General features: G+C 42.6%; 1 protein-coding gene across 1 annotated transcript in view; it reads right to left on the bottom strand.

Annotated features, from left to right (window-relative positions):
* The window catches only part of CCNY (cyclin Y), a 174,584-nt gene that overhangs the window by 54,108 nt on the left and 100,716 nt on the right, over positions 1-19,760 (bottom strand). Inside the window, exon 4 of the mRNA XM_081109960.1 lies at positions 5,896-5,996. Coding sequence (XP_080966086.1) covers positions 5,896-5,996 — 101 coding nt within the window. The remainder of the gene's footprint in view (positions 1-5,895; positions 5,997-19,760) is intronic.

Raw genomic sequence — 19,760 nt, 5'->3', positions numbered from 1 at the left:
TTCACTCACTTGCTGAAATGGTACTGCAACTCCTATTTGTTATACAATCTTCAAATTTTATTTTACATTTTAAAAGATCTTAATTTAATGAAGACATTCCCCTTTCTGATTATAAAATGCATTATATCCATAAGATGAAAATTTTAGAAAACACAGAAAGTAAAAATAATCCTTTTGCCCAAAGATGACTATTAGCTTGAGATACATAGATTCTATACATTATATATAATAGGTTTGTGTTCTACTTTTATTCTAACACTTTCCTTACAATTAAAATAGTCTTTAAAAACATGATTTTAAATGGTTATGTTCTATCATATAGTTGTTGAATAATTTATTAACCATTCCCCTCCTAGTGAACATTTGTTTCTAATACTTTGCAATTATAATTAACAGCATAATAAATATTCTCAGAGATAAATGTGTGCAACCTGTGTACATTATTTCCATAAAAGAACATCTTGTAATTGCAATTACTCAGTCTAAAGTCATTAATAATTGTAGGGCTCCCCACATACACTGCCAAATATCTTTGCAAAAAAACTATACCAGTAGACTTCCCCACCAGTGTCTGTTTTACCTCACCCTTGCTAACATTCACCTTATATGTTTTGACAGAATGTTCTCTAACAGGGTAGGTTAAAAATGGTGTACCTGTTTTCAATTTGAGTTTCTTTCATAACCTATCAAGTTGGTAGGCTTATTCATATCCACTGGCCAATTTTTAAAATTTCCTCTTTTGTAAACTGACTAGCTCCTTTCACTATTTTTGTTTGTTTGCTCCTACCACTATTTTCTTTTTAACTCTAAAATTTACTGAAGAGGCTAAAATTCATTTAAGCTACCAAGAACAGAGGTAACTAGTCTTATCAGATTGCGTTCTGGGTCTCAGAGCACAGAAACTGCCATCAAAGGCACCCTCTTAAGAAACTTAGGCATGCATGCTGGATTCCACTAGCTCAGAGATTTACCAATAACTTAACATGACAATAGCCAATTCTCACTGTATCACAAGAAAATGTATATTCCTCCAAATTTCTCCCCAGATCTATTCATTCAAATAATTTCAGCTAACTGTTAAAAGTATTCAGGGGCAGCCCTAACCGGTTTGGCTCAGTGGATAGAGCGTTGGCCTGGGGACTGAAAGGTCCCAGGTTCGATTCCGGTCAAGGGCATGTACCTTGGTTGCGGGCACAGCCCCAGTGGGGGGTGTGCAGGAAGCAGCTGATCGATGTTTCTCTCTCATCGATGTTTCTAACTCTCTATCCCTCTCCCTTCCTCTCTGTAAAAAATCAATATATATTTTTTTAAAAAAGAAGTATTCAGGAGCAAATAGTTATATATTCTCTTTCTCCTAATATTTTGAGAAGAATCTAAGCTCCTGAAAGAATTGTAATTGAAGTAAAAAGACTTCAGAATTTTTAAAATAATAATATAGCTTTCAAAGTGCTTTCACATACATGAAAAAATACATGTTACTGATTCTATTTTATAAATGAGAAAATTTGGGCTCAGATATCAGATGCCAGGATTTCTGGCTTGTATAATGGTTTTGTGCCCTTTCATTCTACCACAATGCACCTGGAAAAAAGAAAATTACTGTTTTTTTCATGCTGTAGTGATTGCTCTTCTAATCTAATGTTAAGATTTCAGCTGAAAGCTTCATAGGATTGGGCTTGAAGTGATTAGTTTAGTCACTTTGATTGAAGAAAAAATGGTTCTTGTTTCCCCTGGGAGGGAGTGTGACACAGGAAAACTATCACTAAACTGGAAATCAAAGCAACCTGGGTTCAAATCTGGCTCCTTCATTTATTATAGTTCATTCATCTCTCAGAGCCTTCATTTCCTCATTTATAAAATTAGGACAATTCAACCTACATCACAGAATTGTTATTATAACAAATGGAATATATAAAAGCATTATCTCAAATATAAAGTTCTAAAACTAAAGTTATTATTATTGTGATTCCCCTATCAATATTTCCATCTCAAGAGGTCTACTGGCTTCTGTAGATTGAGTGAAAATCTTCAGGGACCCAAACCTCCAGAGCCAAAAACAAGATAGGACATTATTGTGGCCTCAGACTTCCGGGAAAAATAGAGCCACTCTGAAGGACAATTTCCACTCCGGGGTCATATCCTAAAAAGCGAGAAAATCAAGCTGAGAATGCATGTACAGTCCAGCTCTCTGTGGCAGTTACGCTGGTTAACTTGAAGAAAGTGATTGCTGGGAGCAAAAGGCAGACAGCTGAAAACTTAATTTCAGGTGTCAGGCTCCACTCCAAATGTCTAGCTTTGGAGGCCTAGTCAGTTCTGCCACATCCTCAGAAAGTGGTGAGGTTTCACTGAAGATGGGCAGGGACCAAACCAAAAGTATATTTGGATCAAAGGTTTTACTTAAGTGCTTTTGCCACAAAACTAGGAAAAAAGAAATGCTATTTTCTTGACCAAGAAAACAGAATAGATTGTAATAATTGGCACTGTACTTGTCTTACTTCTTACCTAGAACTAAATCAGCAAAGCATGTGAGGATCCTAAGACCTTTGAAAATCAAGAGGTGCTGAGTCACAGAGATAAAGACAGGTGGGTAAGTAGTGCTCTCTGATGCTCAAAGGCCCAGGGCCATGTACTATTGGCCAGCTGTATAAATGTGCCCCCTCCCCCAACACCTTTTCCTTGATCAACACCCCTTTGTTCCTTATAGGATTTGGCGGAGGGGTTGGTTGGTGAACACTAAATTCAGATCATAGCCATTGGTATTTAGGCGAAAGATAGGAAAACCAAATTCTCCAACAAGAAATCATGCCTATGGCCAGGCTGGTGTGGCTCAGTTGGTTGAGTGCCATCCCATGCACCAAGAGATGGTGGGTTCGATTCCTGGTCGGGGCACATGCCTGGGTTTCAGGGCTTGATCCCTGGTGGCGGTCATGTAGGAGACAGCCGATCAATGCTTTTCTCTCTCTCTCTCCCTCTCCCTTCCCTCTCTCTAAAATCAATTTTAAAAAATATTAAAGGAAAAAAAAGAGAAAGAAATCACGCCTATGAAAAAAAATGAACACAGAGAGAGGGCCCAAACTTTTTATATTTAGGCTTTTCTTTCACTGTTAGAATAGCATCCAACCTACCCCCCACTTAGTAACCTAAAATATGTAAATATGTTTCCTCATTTTGGCATTTCACCAATTTACAGAAGCATTTTCTTTTAAAAATAAAAATATAAATTGGTTGTTTAGAACTCAGAGAATTTTCTCAAAAAAAACAAAAGAATACTTGGTTTTCAAGAAGCAAGTTCAGCCCACAAATGCTCACCATGTCCACAATAAAGTTGAACTACTATTGTATTAATGAGTGTGTAATCAATTTTAATGACTAGGGGGAGGGAGCCAAGACAGGAGTAGGATAAGGTTTAGGCAAAATTTTAGAAGATGAGAGCATTCAGACTTAGCATCTTCCCTACCCCCTTATATTTTCAGGGCTCCCAGGTCCAACATGTACATTTTTTAAACAGGGCACTTTTTAAAACAACTGAACTACTGACTAAAGGAATATGAAATTTGGGTGGTGCAGAGAAAATGTCTTTTGGATCAGGGAAGCCACAGTATCCACGCTGCTTTGTCTCAAGTCAGCCTTCTTAACTGGTCTAGCTTTTCAGCTTCTTTTCCCTCCATGTATTAACCTACAGTTTATTTAAAACATTTTATTTAAAACTTTCAAGGGAACTTTAGGGAGGGGAAAGAAGCTGTCCACTTATATCAGGGGTCCATAACCTTGGCTGCCTATTAGAATCTCCTAGAGCCGTGGTCAGCAAACTGTGACTCGTGAGCCACATGTGGCTCTTTGGCCCCTTGAGTGTGGCTCTTCCTAAGCCTTAGGAGTACCCTAATTAAGTTAATAACAATGTACCTACCTATATATAGTTTAAGTTTAAAAAATTTGGCTCTCAAAAGAAATTTCAATCGTTGTACTGTTGATATTTGGCTCTGTTGACTAATGAGTTTGCCGACCACTGTCCTGGAGGGGCTAAAAATCCATACACTGGATCTGAGGGGTGAGACATCAAACGTCAGTGTGTTTTTAAGCTCCCAGGTGACTCCCAGGCACAGCCAGAGCTGATTCCACTGATTTAAAGGATGCATAGCTGTAACTTCGGTGATTGTACCTCTCAGACTTGACACTAAAGTATCAAATTGTCATCCAGTTTCCCTGCCCACTCCTAAGTGGGAGTCCATGTTACAACCAATGGTGATTTTAAGTCATCCAAGGATGAACCATTGAGCAACTGATTCAGATCCATTTGTAAATCCCAAGAGCTCGCACTGGCCCTAAAGGGGAGGCATGTTCCGCTCCACTCTGCCTTGCTCTCCCCATGAAGATGATTCCAGGATTAAAGGAAGTTAGTGGCTTTCGCTCTGGGCTCCAGAGCTTGAGCAGATGCCAACAGCCACATAGTGCATGGATGTTCAGGGCTTTCCACTCCTCTCCACAACTGCTAATCATTTACTCTAGGAAATGCTATACTTCCCATTTCCCGGCAGTAAGTCTAGGCCAGCCGTGGGCAAACTACGGCCCGCGGGCCGGATCCTGCCCGTTTGAAATGAACAAAACTAAAAAAAAAAAAAAAAAAAAAAAGACTGTACCCTTTTATGTAATGATGTTTACTTTGAATTTATATTAGTTCACACAAACACTCCATCCATGCTTTTGTTCCGGCCCTCCGGTCCAGTTTAAGAACCCATTGTGGCCCTCGAGTCAAAAAGTTTGCCCACCCCTGGTCTAGGCTCAGGGCAGGAAGTGGCTCAGCCAGCGGCATGTGCACATCTCTTCCCATCTGTAGTAGCTGCCTGTTTGGGTTTATGCCCACTGGTTGGTTTATGCCCACTCTTCACTTACCACGCCCTTAACACCAAGGTATTGAGGGAAGAAGCCTCATTTCCATTTAGATCCTAGAAATACCAACCCCACAACAGAGAAGGCAGCCTCTCTCCAAGTGGTCAAACTTCTACCTTCCTCCTGGAGTGAACCCTGTCCACAGAAGACCATGACAGTCCCCACTGCTTGATTGAGGCTGTGACTAATTGTCACATGTGGTAACATTCAGAACAGGACTTCTAAGCCAGAAAATCTGGCCCACTGAGATAGAATACTTCCTAATAGCAATGTAAACACTTACCTCAAACACTACTATGCACTGTTGTTAAATGTGTATTTTCTTAAATATAGAGGTAAAATACCCCAGATTTTTCACAGATGAGCTGAAGACCACAGACCCTGGCACATCAGGTTCTCTGTGATCTGTTATCAAAATGCTAGTGGGAACATTACAGGAAAAACCAGTGTTCCTTCCTTCTTACCTCCCATTTTAAAACATAAAAACTGAAGCCCAACATAGGAAGGATTTTATGTCAAGACTCCCCTTCCTCCCTTAAACCCCACTTGAAAGTAAGATCCTCCAAAGAAGGGTCTTATCCAAACCCTCACCCCTTGGTGACAGAGCCGAGGTCAGACCTCACATCTCGATTGTGGGCAAGGACACTTTCAATTATGTCAGGCCTGCTTTCTACTGTAGCCCCAAGTCTTAAAGTGGAATCTCATTTTATTTTGAAGGTAAAATATTAGCAGAGTCATGCAAGGATAGCCTTAATAAAAAGTGGGGAGATAGAAAGTATGCACAAAAATAAAAAATATGCTTTAATTTATATTTAAAATAATTTCAAAATTTGGTCTCTTTACCTAACTGGTAATATTAACAAATATTTTGAACACCCCACATTTTAACTACCAAAATCACATTTTAAAAAGATTTCCCACAGTCAATGGCCTCCCCCTGCCAGATCCCACAACCAACCAGTTAGGAATAGAAAAAGCATTCATTTAAGCAAAAATCTGTATACCCACCATTTAATTGTATACTTGAGATTTGGTTGACTGACTGTGCTATCGTCTAGGAAAATAGTGGAGCAGGAGCTGTATTTCCTTGCTATTTGTCCTGGAGGATGCTGGAAAACAATGGTGACAAGACAGTAACAATTAAACAGGGCTCAAAATTCTTCCAAAGAACATCATCCCCTTAAACTTCAGATCACAAAGGAAAAATGTCTTAGCAAGAAATGTGAATACTACCCAGCAAGAACAATATAAAAACACTTTCTTCTTACGACGAAATTCCTTGTTCTTCCACATATAAAAGTCACCACTCATAGTTCCAAACGCCCTTCACTGGAAGAACAGTACTCTTGCTATCAAGCATCAGAGTGCAGAGTCCATAAAAATCAGCTGCCCTGGAGCCTGTGTGAAACAAGCAGACTGCTAATTACACTAACAAAAGCTCCCAATTAAGGGAATGTCCTGGTTTTATGCACCAAGACTCCACTGTACTCTATTCTTGGGGTACAGAGTATTTGGGGGCAATGGAAAATGCAGCCAACATTAATTTAGAATCTCCTGGTTAATCTACTTGAATTTTAAGAGGTGATGTTTAAAAGAAAAAAAGTATTCCTGTGTTAGGGCAAAGTTATCTTTTAAAGGGAAGATTATCTGATACTTTGCAAAAGAGTATCAATGGATGATCTTCACATAGTGTGTCTGTGCACTATGTAAGGAAAGGCGCAAAGAAGGCTTGTAAGTTGAAGTTACAACTTGGATGTCAATTTTCATACCTATTAAATTGATCACAACATTCTCACTAAGACTATTAAGGCACTAAAAATTCTCTTTCTTTTTTTAAGCTCTTATAATAACCACATTGAAATCATGTAAGACACACTAAAATATCAAAAGCTATTAATAGCTATTAATATGGGAAGCAAGTTTTTAAAAAGTTCTTATGAAATTTTCCCTACTAGTGTAAAATCTACTACAAACAAAACCTCAACAGATAAGTTTAACACAATACAGTGGGGCCTTGACTTACGAGTGTCCCGACTAACGAGTTTTTCGAGATACGAGCCGTCTCTCGGCCGATGTTTTGCTTTGAGTTGCGAACTAAAATTCCGGTTACGAGCCAACTTCAGATACCTCACCGCTAGTTGGCGCAGCGACCGTCACAGTGAACGCCACAACATCAGCCCAACATCACGTGTCTCACCCGTTCACTTTTTGATTTGACATTCGAGTAATTTGAGTTATGAGCTCCGTCACGGAATGAATTAAACTCATAAGTCAAGGCCCTACTGTAATTCAGTAATTAACAGATGTTAATGAATTTTTGGAGATATAGGATAACTTTGGGAATAATCTTAAAAAAGGAGCAAAAGGACAATAATAATTCACTTCTATTATTGTATGGTTTCAACTATTCTGATTTCTTCACTATTAAGATGTGAACAGAGTCAAGGAGAGGAGCTGAGTGATGCACTCTAATGAGCACACTCTACAACCCTTCACATTCTAAGACACTACCATCCTGAGTTGCAGGGCAGGAACAACCCTGGGCACATAGTACCTAAGGTTCAGAAGATTAACCTGAAATCAGCCCCACTGAGGGGCTGGCCAGTCCTAGCCTGGGATTGCCCAGATGTTAGCCTGAGCCTCCCAGTACTAAGGGTTGGTGTGCCAAAGCCCTCACTTTGCCAGGGTATGCCAACTCAACTTTTTAACTCTTATTTCTAAATTGAATAAAAATCATAAGTATTAAGTTATAAAAGATTTTTATTTTCAGGGTATGTCATCACTCTAAAATATCATCTGGGCTTTACTCATTTGTTGAATGTCAGAACTACAAGATTCATAGCATGTAAACCTCTTGATCTGAAATCTACATCACTAAAAAAAAAAAAAAAAATTAGTGTTCTGAATACTTTACGTATATTCATTTACAACTCACAAACCCCTAGGAAGGTAAGTAGAATTCCCATTTAAGAGTCAAGAGTCCAGAGAAATGAAGTAATGTTCCCAAGATCAAATCTAAGACACCAGAGCTCAAAAGGCATACTTGTGTGACACCAAATCCATACCTTTCTACCTATATTTCTTCACTTATGCCATGTTCTCCCAGATCTTTTCATACAATACCCCAAAGGCCCTTTACCTTCTCTGACCCCAACTCAACCTAGAACCTTGTCGACAGCCCTTGCTCGGGACTCCTTCCTGCCATCTGGGCCGAGGGTCCTTCCAGGTGCTCTTAGGCTTTTGTGACTTCTGCAGCACTGACCAATCTCCGCTGCCATTTCCAGCTCACTCGTCTCTGTTCTCTAGGATCTAGACTCCAAGTCTCTTGGAGGTAAACTGGATAAATTTCTTGAATCAGCAAACGCAAAGCAGCTTCATCCAGGGACCAGAGAACCTTTTTGGCCCAAACCACAGCCATCACACAGGAAGCTTGCCTCCATGGGCTAGCTGGTCCTCGACTGGTCATGACAGCACAGCCTCAGCAGAAAGGAGCATGCCATGTCAAGCTGGCAAACAGGAGCTCATAGCAAGGGCCCATGCCACTGGTCAGTGAAATGCTGACATGTTTAAGACACACCTCAGTGGAGCAATGGCTGGCTCTCGGTGACCCTGCAGAGAATTAGCTAATATGGACGAGACATTTCGAGACAAGATGGGCTGGAACATGGGTTGGAGTCAGAAAGCCTAGAGTTCCAAATGTAGCTCTGCCACTGATTAGCTATGTGAACTTGAGCAAGTTCCTTAAGTAGGATGATCACATGCTCTGGCTTGCTGGAGCAATCCTAGTTTGCCCTGAAGTAAACAATATCAGCACTCCCTTTCACACTCATTAGTGTCCTGATTTGGACAACAACTTATAAGGTTGCCTTGTGCTTTACCTCCTGCAGATTCAGTACCTTCCATCTGTAAAATATGGAGAGCAAAGGCTACCCCTCATTGTGGTGCTATAAGGACTGCATGGGATAACAAGTGGTGTGCTGAGCACAGAACCATGCTCAATAAGTATGAAGTCACTTCTAACACTTAGTTTCTACACTTTAACTTCTCATTTTCAATGGTTGAGTAAAGTTGTCCTACCACTTCTTAGGGTTCATTAGGATCAAATAAAAATAAAGCATTAAAAAATGAGGTAATATTACTAGAGGAAAATAAGTTTTAAATGTTTGTAAAAAAAAATATTACATTAATAAAATCTCCAAAAATGAATGCTGCATAATTAAAAAAAAATTTATTCAGAGGAGAGCAAATCATAACCCTGATTAAAGACAGAACTGTGTGTGCACAGACTGAAATCTGCACCAGTTTCCCTTTATTAATATTAACTGAGGGCTTGATGTGCACAGAACATGCATGGGGCAGAGACAGAAGTGAAAAAGAGGTGGCAGTGCCTTAACCGGTTTGGCTTAGTGGATAGAGAGTCAGCCTGCGGACTAAAGGGTCCCAGGTTCTATTCTGGTCAAGGGCATGTACCTTGGTTGCGGGCACATCCCCAGTAGCGGGTGTGCAGGAGGCAGCTGATCCATGTTTCTCTCTCATCGATGTTCCTAACTCTCTATCCCTCTCCCTTCTTCTCTGTAAAAAAAATCAGTAAAATATATTAAAAAAAAAAAAGAGGTGGCAGTGCCCAATGCTACCTACCACCTGCTACCTCCCGTACATTGCGGTGCACAGTCTCAGTAAACCATGAGGCAGGTGGGGGTATTTTCCTTATTTTACAAACAAGGAAACATCTAAAAAGTTACACAGCTAATAAGGAGTGGACACAAGGAACATTCTGTGAAATTCCCCTGTACAATCTCAGAGCACTCATAGTGGGGAAGGACATACATGTAGATGACACCAGGGCTAAGAGAAAGGAAAGGTGCATCATATCCTTCCAACACCACCATGAGCTCAGAGACACAAAGATAAAAAGGACAAAGTAAATAAAAGAAAAACTCCTCTTTGACTGCAAAGTGTTAACAAACTAATATTCCATAGAAAGAAAAAGGAAGACAAAATAGCTTTTAGCAGGTTCCATTTCTTAGGGGAGGAAAGAAGAAAGGGCAGGAAAAGCAAATAGCCATGGAATTAAGAACAGAAGTGAACAAAATCATTACTCTATGAAAATAGAAAAATAAACCAACATCGAATCTCAAAGCCAAACACTAGGAAATGCCAATTTTGAGGTAAAATTTTACTCTGTTGTGTCATGCATGCTGTCATCCTACCTAATAAAAGAGAAACATTGTAATTAGCCGTACATCCGCTACCCTTCCCATTGGCTAATAAGGGTGATATGCAAATTAACTGCCAGCCAAGATGGCGGCCAGCAGCCAGGCAGCTTGAAGTGAGCATGAGGCTTGCTTGCTTCAGTGACGGAGGACTCCAACGTTCCCCACATGCCGCTGCCGGCCTCTGAGCTTGCAGCTTGAAACACTGTTACAAATATAGAAGCTAAACAAAACCCCAGAAACCTGCTTTCAGCCAGCCGGAATCTCAGAGCTGGAGTTGAAACAGTGTTTCGATTATAGAACCCAAACAAACCAGATACCTGCTTTCAGCAGCCAAGGCCTAAGAGCTGGAGCCAAGTCTCAGAGCTAAAGCTGGCCCAGAATAAAAAAAGAAAAAAGAAAAAAGGAGCGGCTGGGAGCTTCAGTCACCCGCCAGCCTGAAAACAGCCCTCAGCCCCTCACCCAGACTGGCCAGGCACCCCAGTGGAAACCCCCACCCTGAAGGGGGTGTGACCAGCTGCAAACAGCCATCATCCCCTCACCCAGGCTGGCCAGGAACCCCAGTGGGGACCCCCACCCTGATCCAGAACACCCTTCAGGACAAACCAGCCGGCCCCCACCCGTGCACTAGGCCTCTATCCTCTATAGTAAAGGGTAATATGCCTCCCAGCACCGGGATCAGCGGAGCTGCGAGGCCTCCCGGCACCGGGATCAGCGTGACAGGGGGCAGTGCCCAAACCCCCTGATCGCCCTGCAGCTCTTTGTGTGACAGGGGTCGGGGCCACAACCTCCCTATCGGCCCTGCTCTGTTCGTGACGGGGAAGGCGCCCCAACCCCCTGATCAGCCCTGCTCTGTGCCTGATAGGAGGGAGCTCCCCAACCCCGATTGGCCCTGCGGCTCTGTGTGTGACAGGGTGCGGCGCCCAAACCTCCCCCCGCCCCAAACATGCCGGGAGCCGGTCCATCCTTGCTGTTTCAAAGGACCTGGCATATATGGCATACTGTTCTTAATATGTTTGCTCACCTTGGCACTATGTGTTTTAACCAAGGTCTCCTCTCTGAGAACGGTTGTTTCCCCAGGTAGGGATTTTCCCCTGAAGTTAGGGAGGGAATAAAACCTCTTAACTAAGTGCCAGGTGGGTAATTAATCACTTTAACTACGAACAATCATGCTTAAGCTACATAATCCTTACTCCCTGGAATGGAGATAAGAAACGCCCTAACCTTTGAAATAGAGATTGATAGGATTGGAATCAACTGGTATAAATACAGATGTAAGAAGACAGAACAGAGAGAGAGACAGAACCTAGGCACAGAACCTACACAGAACATTCTCTAGAGACAGAAGAACTTCGCTGGAGAGAACATGGCAAAAGATCCTGGACAGAAACTGGCCTCAGAACCTAGAGACAGAACCTAGCGAGAGAACATGGCAAAAGATCCTGGACTGAACCTGACTACAGAAATTGGCAAGAGAACCTGACTAGAACCTGGTGACTGAACCTGGCTGGAGAACCTGGACAGAACCTGGCTGGAGAACCTAGCGAGGGAACATGGCTACAGAACCAGGCTGGAGAACCTGGAGAACCTAGCAAGAGAACATGGACACAGAACCTGGCTGGAGATCCTGAACAGAACTTCGCTGGAGATCCGAACCAGAACTTCGCTGGAGATCCAGACCAGAACTTGGCTGGAGATCCTGGCTAGGCTGCTGATCAACTGAACACTGTCTCCGTGTCATTCCTTCTTCGCCGACTCCGTCCACACCTTTGGGAACCCCTGGACCTGCTGGGGTCGGACCCCGGCATCTGGCGCCCGAACAGGGACCCCTAGGTAAGCGCCCCGCACTCGGGACGGATAGGACTCCACCGTAGGAAGAGGGTGGATAGTCTTCGCAGACTCCGTCCACACCTTTGGGAACCCCTGGACCTGCTGGTGTCGGACCCCGGCACAAACGGGCCCTGCTCTGTGTGTGTGACGGGGTAGAGCCATAACCTCCCCATCGGCCCTGCCCAGAGTGTGACAGGGTGCGGTGCCCCAACTCCCCTATCAGCCCTACTCTGGGAGTGACAGGGGGGAGCTCCTCAACCCCCTGATCCGCCCTGCTCTGTGTGTGACAGGGGCCGGTGCCCCAACTCCCCTATCGGCTCTACTCTGTGAGTGACAGGGGGGAGCTCCTCCTCCTCTATCGGCCCTAACTCTGTGAGTGACAGGGGGAAGCTCCTCAACCCCCTGATCCTCCCTGCTCTGTGCATGACAGGGGGGAGCTACCCAACCCCCTGATCGACCCTGCTCTGTGCATGACAGGGTACGGAGCCCCAACCCCCCTTATGAGCCCTGCTCTGTGAGTGACAGGGGGCAGCGCCCCAACCCCCTGATTGGCCCTGCTCTGTGAGTGACAGGGGGCAGCGCCCCAACCCCCTGATTGGCCCTGCTCTGTGCGTGACAGTGGGTGGCGCCGCAACCTCCCCATCGACCCTGCCTTGAGTGTGACAGGGAGCGGTGCCCCAACCCCCCAATCGGCCCTACCCTGAGTGTGATTGAAGGTGGCATCGCAACCTCCTGATCCACCCTGCTCTGTGCATGACAGGGGCGGTGCCCCAACTCCCCAATCAGCCCTGCTCTGAGCCCAACCAGGGGCTGCACCTAGGGATTGGGCCTGCCCTCTGCCACCCGGGAGCAGGCCTAAGCCAGCAGGTCGTTATCTCCCGAGGGGTCCCAGACTGCGAGAGGGCACAGGCCGGGCTGAGGGACTCCCCCTCCCCCCCGAGTGAACAAATTTTTGTGCACCGGGCCTCTAGTATATATATATATAAAAAGCCAGCGACCAGAACTCCATGATGACTAGATCGACCTGTCGCTATGATGCCCACCGTGATCTGCAAACTGGCCCGATCAGGGGGTAGGGCCAGTCAGCCAACCTCCCGTGGCACCTCGGACCCCTGCTCCCCCGGCCAGCTCCGCCCTGATCGACCTCTCCCACCCCAATCAAGGGCAGGGCAGCCGGCCAACTCACCCCCTCCCCCCGCCCCCAGCACTTACCCTCTGCTGCCGGCCCTGCCTGATGGCCCCCACACCCAAGTAGGGGGCGGGGCTGGCCGGCCAACCTCCTGCAGCTCCTCTGCCCAGCCGGCCGCACCCCAATGTGCCCCCACCACCCAATCGGCCGGTAGCTCCTCTCTCTAGCCATCCTGCTCCTGATTTCTGCACCCTACCACAGTAGGGGATTGGGCTGGCCAGCCCACTGCCCACAGCCCCTCCCCAGGGCTGGTGCCACCCCCAAACAGCCCCCACCACCCCGATTGGCCCACGGCCCCTCCCCCCAGCCAGCTCTGCCCCTGATCAGCGCCCCCACACCAATTGGGGGTGGGGCTGGCCGGCCAACCTCCCACAGCCCCTCCCCTGGACACTGACCCCCAATTTGCCCCCCTATCCCATTCAGGGGCGGGGCCCATCAGCCAATGGCCCTCGGCCCCTATCCCCAGTTGGCCCAGCCCCGATCGGCCAGCATATGTATTCCATGCTGTAGTTTTGGGGGTAGGGTGAGATGGGAAATGAACTTATTCCAGAATGCTGGGGGTAAGGTAGGGCAGATGTTTATCTAAGTATAAGTCTGAAAATTTTTAATTTACAGAAAGGCTCAAATATGAGTTAGACTGGCCCCAGAATGTAAAAAAAACCTCAAGTTTCTTTCCTACTGTTAGCACTCTCCTACATAATTAGTAAATAGTCACAGAAATACAAATATATCAAATATTTGCACAATGCAAATGTTTAAGGGTCTTAACCATATCCCATCTCCATTGCTATTCATAACTATCCTTTGAGAGAGGGAGGCAAGTGGTACTGTACTCTTTGCAGGTGATATAATTAAAGCACTTTACCAGGTGACAGTAAGTTGGCAGCAACAGCAAAGAAGTATCAGAAGAATCATAATTCAGGCCACTCAACTCCTAATAACGTGTTATTGCTACACTACACTGTTCTTCAGAAATATCCATTCGAAATTCCCTATGAATGCAGTTATATTGGTCAAAAATTTACTGGTTTTAGAAGGTTATTTCTTTCCTTAGGAAAAGTTTAAAATTTTTAACAGAAGTTAAAAAAAAAAAGAGTTGTGCTTTGAAGAAACAAATATCTTATTACTGATCAGTTAAAAAAATTGAATTCATTGAACTTCAAACAAAATATTAAAAGCTAAAGACCAGCTATTTTGGAAAACAATTTGGCAATTTCTCAAAATGGTAAATATAGAGTGACCGTAGGACCCGGCAACTCTACTCTTAGGCATATACCTAAAAGAAATGAAAACATGTCCATAGAAAAACATATATAATAATGCCCATAACACCATTATTCACAATAGCCAAAAGGTAGAAACAATCCAAATGTCCACCAACTGATGAATGAATTAGACAGAATGTGCATACCTATACAATAGAATATTATCTGGCCATAAAAAGGAATGAAGTTCTAATTCTAAAACAGATGAACCCTGAAATTGTTCACTAAGTGAAAAATGCCAATCACAAAAGGCCACATATTTTATGATACCATTTATATGAAATATCTGGAAGAGACATGTCCAAACAGACAAGAAAGTAGAGTAGTGGTTGCCAGGGGCTGGGGGACGGGGATGGGGTGTGACTGCTAATGGGCATGGGGTTTCTTTTTGGGATGATGAATATGTTCTAAAATTGACTATGGTGATAGCTGCACAACTCTGGGGATATACTAAGAACCATTTTACGGTAAAAGCTGTTTTTAAAAATAAATTTTTTTACAGAAGTGTACAAAATAGTCAAAGACCAAAGACAAAAAAAAAAAATATTCTATGGGATGGACTGGAACTGGAAATTAGGTTGTCAGTAAGAATTCATGATTTCTAAAATGCCTATTTCCTACATATAAATGGGCCTAGAAGCAATGACACTCCAGTAGCAATGAGTACATACGGAGTCCAGATCTGGTTTTCTAACACTGTTTGTCATTAAAAGGAATCAGGGCTCCCTGGAGAAATGGCTGATTCCAGGGCTGACCCAGGGAAATACAAGCTGGGCCTGGAATATCTTGTGCCAAAAAACAAGCAAGAGAGAACTAAAAAAAAAAAAAAAAAAAAAAAAGTGGGCCATGCCATGAGAACACAGAGTCAGTGTGCAAAGACTGTTACTAGCCAAATCTAGGACAATGTGAGCACCAAAATAATTAAGGACAACCAATGAACTATATGTAAATCACTGAAAAAAAAAAAAGATTTCCACAAGTCCATATAAAGATGAATGGATGGAAGGATGAATGGATGGATGGATGGTTGGTTGGTTGGACGGGAAGAAAGGGCTCTTAGAGCAGAATGAGACTTCCAAATATAAGGGTTTAGGGATGGAAGCTAAAAAATTACCATTTGCAATGAAAATACAGAAATTGATTCAGGCAAGAATGATCAATAGATGCTAATTTGAGGATGGGAATAAGAAACAGGATATCTGCATGGTCTCAAGTGTCTGCTCATAGACTGCTCATTAGTTGTAATATGAAAACTAGTCAATACACAATGGAGAATCTGGACAGCACCTTGTCAGGTGATCAAAATCAACATCACCAATGAGGTCAGTTGGATATAGTGTGTCTCCAGAGTTGATACACGAATAAGGGCAAGGAAGTACTCCATGACATATTTTGGCCAGAAGTGCTGACCCGAATCCAAAATGAGAAACATTCTGTTAACAAAACACCTGGCCCTGTATTCTTCAACAATATCAACAGCATGAAAGAGAGAGAAAGTCTGAGGGTCTCTCCAGATTAAAGGAGACGTAGGGACACATCAATTAAATGCCACATGTGATCCTGAATTAAAACTAGCACCAGATGCCTGACCAATGTGGCTCAGTGGTTGAGCATAAACCTATGAACCAGGAGGTCATGGTTCGATACCCCATCAGGGCATATGCCCACGTTGTGGGTTCAATCCCCTGAGTGGAGCATGCAGGAGGCAGCCCATCAATGATTCTCTCTCATCATTGATGCTTCTGTTTCTCTCTCCCTCTCTTTTCCTCTCTGAAATGAAAATAAAAATAGTAATTTTAAAAAAACCAGCACCAGAGAATATCATGCTACACAGGACATTATGGGATCACTTAACTTAAACAGCTGGAATATGAACAGTCAATTAAAAAGAACAGTATCAGCCGGGACCAGTTTGGCTCAGTGGATAGAGCGTCGGCCTGCGGACTGAAAGGTCCCAGGTTCGATTCTGGTCAAGGGCATGTACCTTGGTTGCGGGCACATCACCAATGGGGGTGTGCAGGAGGCGGCTGATCGATGTTTCTCTCTCATCGATGTTTCTAACTATCTCTCTCCTTTCCTCTCTGTAAAAAATCAATAAAATATATTTAAAAAAAAATAAAAAGAACAGTATCAATGTTACACTCTGGATTTTGATAACAATATTGTGTTTATACAGAGAATATCCTTGTCTTCGGAAACCCAGTGGAGAATATTGGGAAGTAAGGGGAGAATGAAGGCAAACTACTCCAAACAATTTAGAAAAAAATAATATAGGAAATAATACAGGAAATGTAATCAGAGCATGAGGTAAAAATGATAAAACACTGGTGAATCTAGATAAAGGATAAATGGAAATTTTCATTATTATTATAACTGTTCCACAAATTTGAAATTTTTCCAAATAAAGGTTATTAACATATATAAAGTAAAAGAACAGCTGAACCGGTTTGGCTCAGTGGATAGAGCCTCGGCCTACAGACTGAGGGGTCCCGGGTTCGATTCCGATCAAGGGCATGTACCTTGGTTGCGGGCACATCCCCAGTAGGGGGTGTGCAGGAGGCAGCTGATCGATCTCTCTCGTCCATGTTTCTAACTCTCTATCCCTCTCCCTTCTTCTCTGTAAAAAATCAATAAAATATATATTAAAAAAAAAAAGTAAAAGAACAAACCATAACACAGATGCTCTGACTAAAGCCTTTACTTAAAGAGTAAGGGTAGAAGAGTCTGATTCTTACAGGGCTTTTCTGACAAACTGTTAGCACTCTCAGACTATGATTTTTTTTCTTTCCTCTCTCTACTCCAGAAATTCCTAAGCAAGGTGATGAAGTTGAAAACTGAGGAGTTAAGGGAGCAATAAAGCAAAAATTAAAATGACATAGTGAGGAGGGTGAGGCATCCATACAAAACCTATTGAGCTCAAACAGGAAAAGATGGGTCCCTAAACAGATGAGGTCAAATTAGAACTGCTCCCTCCCACTGCAGTGTCTCAGAAATATGAAAACCAGGCAGCTTGGTCAAGAATATGTGCTGGCTGATTCAGAGATAAGATCCTCATACCACACACAAAAGACTAGGGCTTCAAACACAGGAACGCCCATTGAGAACAGGCATTTTGTAGGACAAGTCATCAAATCTGTTCAGGGACCTTCACTTGGGTGCCTTAACAAGGACAATGTAGTTTCCCAAATAATTCCACACTTTATATTACACTCTATTTGTGCCTCATAACAAGAGTGATAGAATGAAGTGTAATAGGAAAGTGTAAGAAAAGAGAAAGCCTTCCATAGATGTAACCAGACACTCAAGGAACTGACATCTGTATCAACATTTTCGAATGTATAGCATTATAATTTTTAGACATTCTGAAAAATAGAAAAATATTAAGAAGAGAGGACATAACAAAACAGCTCTCCCATATGAACATCCACTGTGTCAAGTCAAATGAATGGTGTGGGAACCAAAGTATCTAGGGCTCCTCAGTGAGGTGTGAAAATCCTGTACTCCATTATTGTTGCAACTTTTCTGTAAGTCTGAAATGACTTCAAAGTAAAAGTTGGATTCCTTAACCTTATTGGAGTTTTAAAATCTTACTGAGATTAAAACCTTAACTGAAGCTTCTTTCACACCCTCCAAGCACATTTTATTGGTACTTACATAACTACATAGCGGTTGCTCAATAAATTAATGTTCTATTAAAAGTAAATCTCCCAAAGAGGCAAAAGCAAGGTTTAGGATATATATTTTTATTGATTTCAGAGAAGAAGGGAGAGGGAAAGAGAGAGAGAAACATCAATGATGAGAGAGAATTATTGATCAGTGGCCTCCTGCATGCTGCTACTGGGGATTAAGCTCACAACCCAGGCATGTGCCCTTGACCAGAATCGAACCTGACACTCCATCCACTGAGCCAAACTGGCTAGGGTGCAAGATTTAAACTTTCTTGTCCTGGCCAGGTAGTTCAGTTGGTTAGAGCATCATCGTGACACGCCATCGTTGCGGGTTTGATCCCCGGTCAGGGCACATACAAGAATCAATGAATGAATGCATAAATAAATGGAACAACAAATCAATGCCTCTTCCCCCAACCCCCTTCCTTCCTCCCTTTCTCTCATGAATTAAAAAAATTTTTACATTTCAGTTCCTGGATCAAGCTTACTACATTCCTTGACTTCTCTGGCTGACCAAGTGAAGAGTATAAACTGAAAAGATACCATTTTACAAGAAATCTGCTCCTCTCCCTTTCAAATATAGTAGGCAGAAATAAACCCTCTAAAGCAGGATTCTCAAATGGAGCAGAACAGAATACACTCCATCCCAGGAATTCTGGTCTTCATTAATTATGAAAAAATATATCCATACTCAAAATACCAGAAAGACTTTCATCAGTTCTGATACAGAACTCGGAAAATTAAATAGAATTTATCTATATTCTAATGGGCAATAACAATAACATCGGCATCTTTATATGGTACTATAATTAGTTTGCATGCACCTACCTTATTAATTTCTTCACAACGGCATTTTGTCCACATTTTCAAAGGGCAAGGAAGATAATATTACAGCTTTAAGTCTTTCTAACACATAGCTTCAGTGCCAAGTACTTCAAGATCTATAAATATTTAATTGCATACAATCTAGAAATCCTTAGACAAACCCTTGTAAGGTCAAATACTCATTCTGGTTTTCAATATGAGAATTTATAGCATACTTATTTTGGTAATTTACCTCCTTCATCATTTCATACCTCATAGAGATAGCCTGTTCTAAAGAAAGAGGTATGTATTTAGAGGGACAGGAAGGGATGGCTATAATGTTCTTGAACTCCACCATCCACACTTTACAGGGGTGCAAGCTGGGGCACCATGGTGGGTGCGAGTGGAGGGGAAGGAGTGCATATGGAGCCAGCCAGTCGTACATGCTGCTCAAGGAAGGATAAATGATCACAATGGAACGCTTGATGCCTGGCAAGCAGGGGAAGAATATACCGCTCAGAATGGCCAAAAGTCTAGAGCTAAATCTTTTTAAACTCTTTAAAATTAAACTGTTGTCAAGTTTATCCTTTCTTTGAGAATCAAAAGAACATACAGATTCTATTGGATTTATAAACAATAATTAGGGAAAGGAAAGTGTATGGAGGAATACAGCCTCATAGAAAACAATTATGTGTTTATTCAAATGAAACTGAGTTACAGAGAGAGAAAGAGTAATCTGGGGTAGGAATAGAAGAAAAAAAGGATCAGAAATTCAAAAGAAGTAGCTTTCATTTGGACCCATGTGGTGTTTGCTGTGGTATTATTCACACCTTCTCATAAACAACATCAGTCTGTGGCTTCTGGAAAAACATCTGGGACAGTGGATAAATACTAGCCATGCTTA

Source organism: Myotis nattereri (genome assembly GCF_964212035.1).
Source record: "Myotis nattereri genome assembly, chromosome: 1".
NCBI lineage: Eukaryota > Metazoa > Chordata > Mammalia > Chiroptera > Vespertilionidae > Myotis > Myotis nattereri.
Note: the sequence above shows the minus strand (reverse complement) of the source record. Positions and strands in the feature narration are given on the sequence as shown.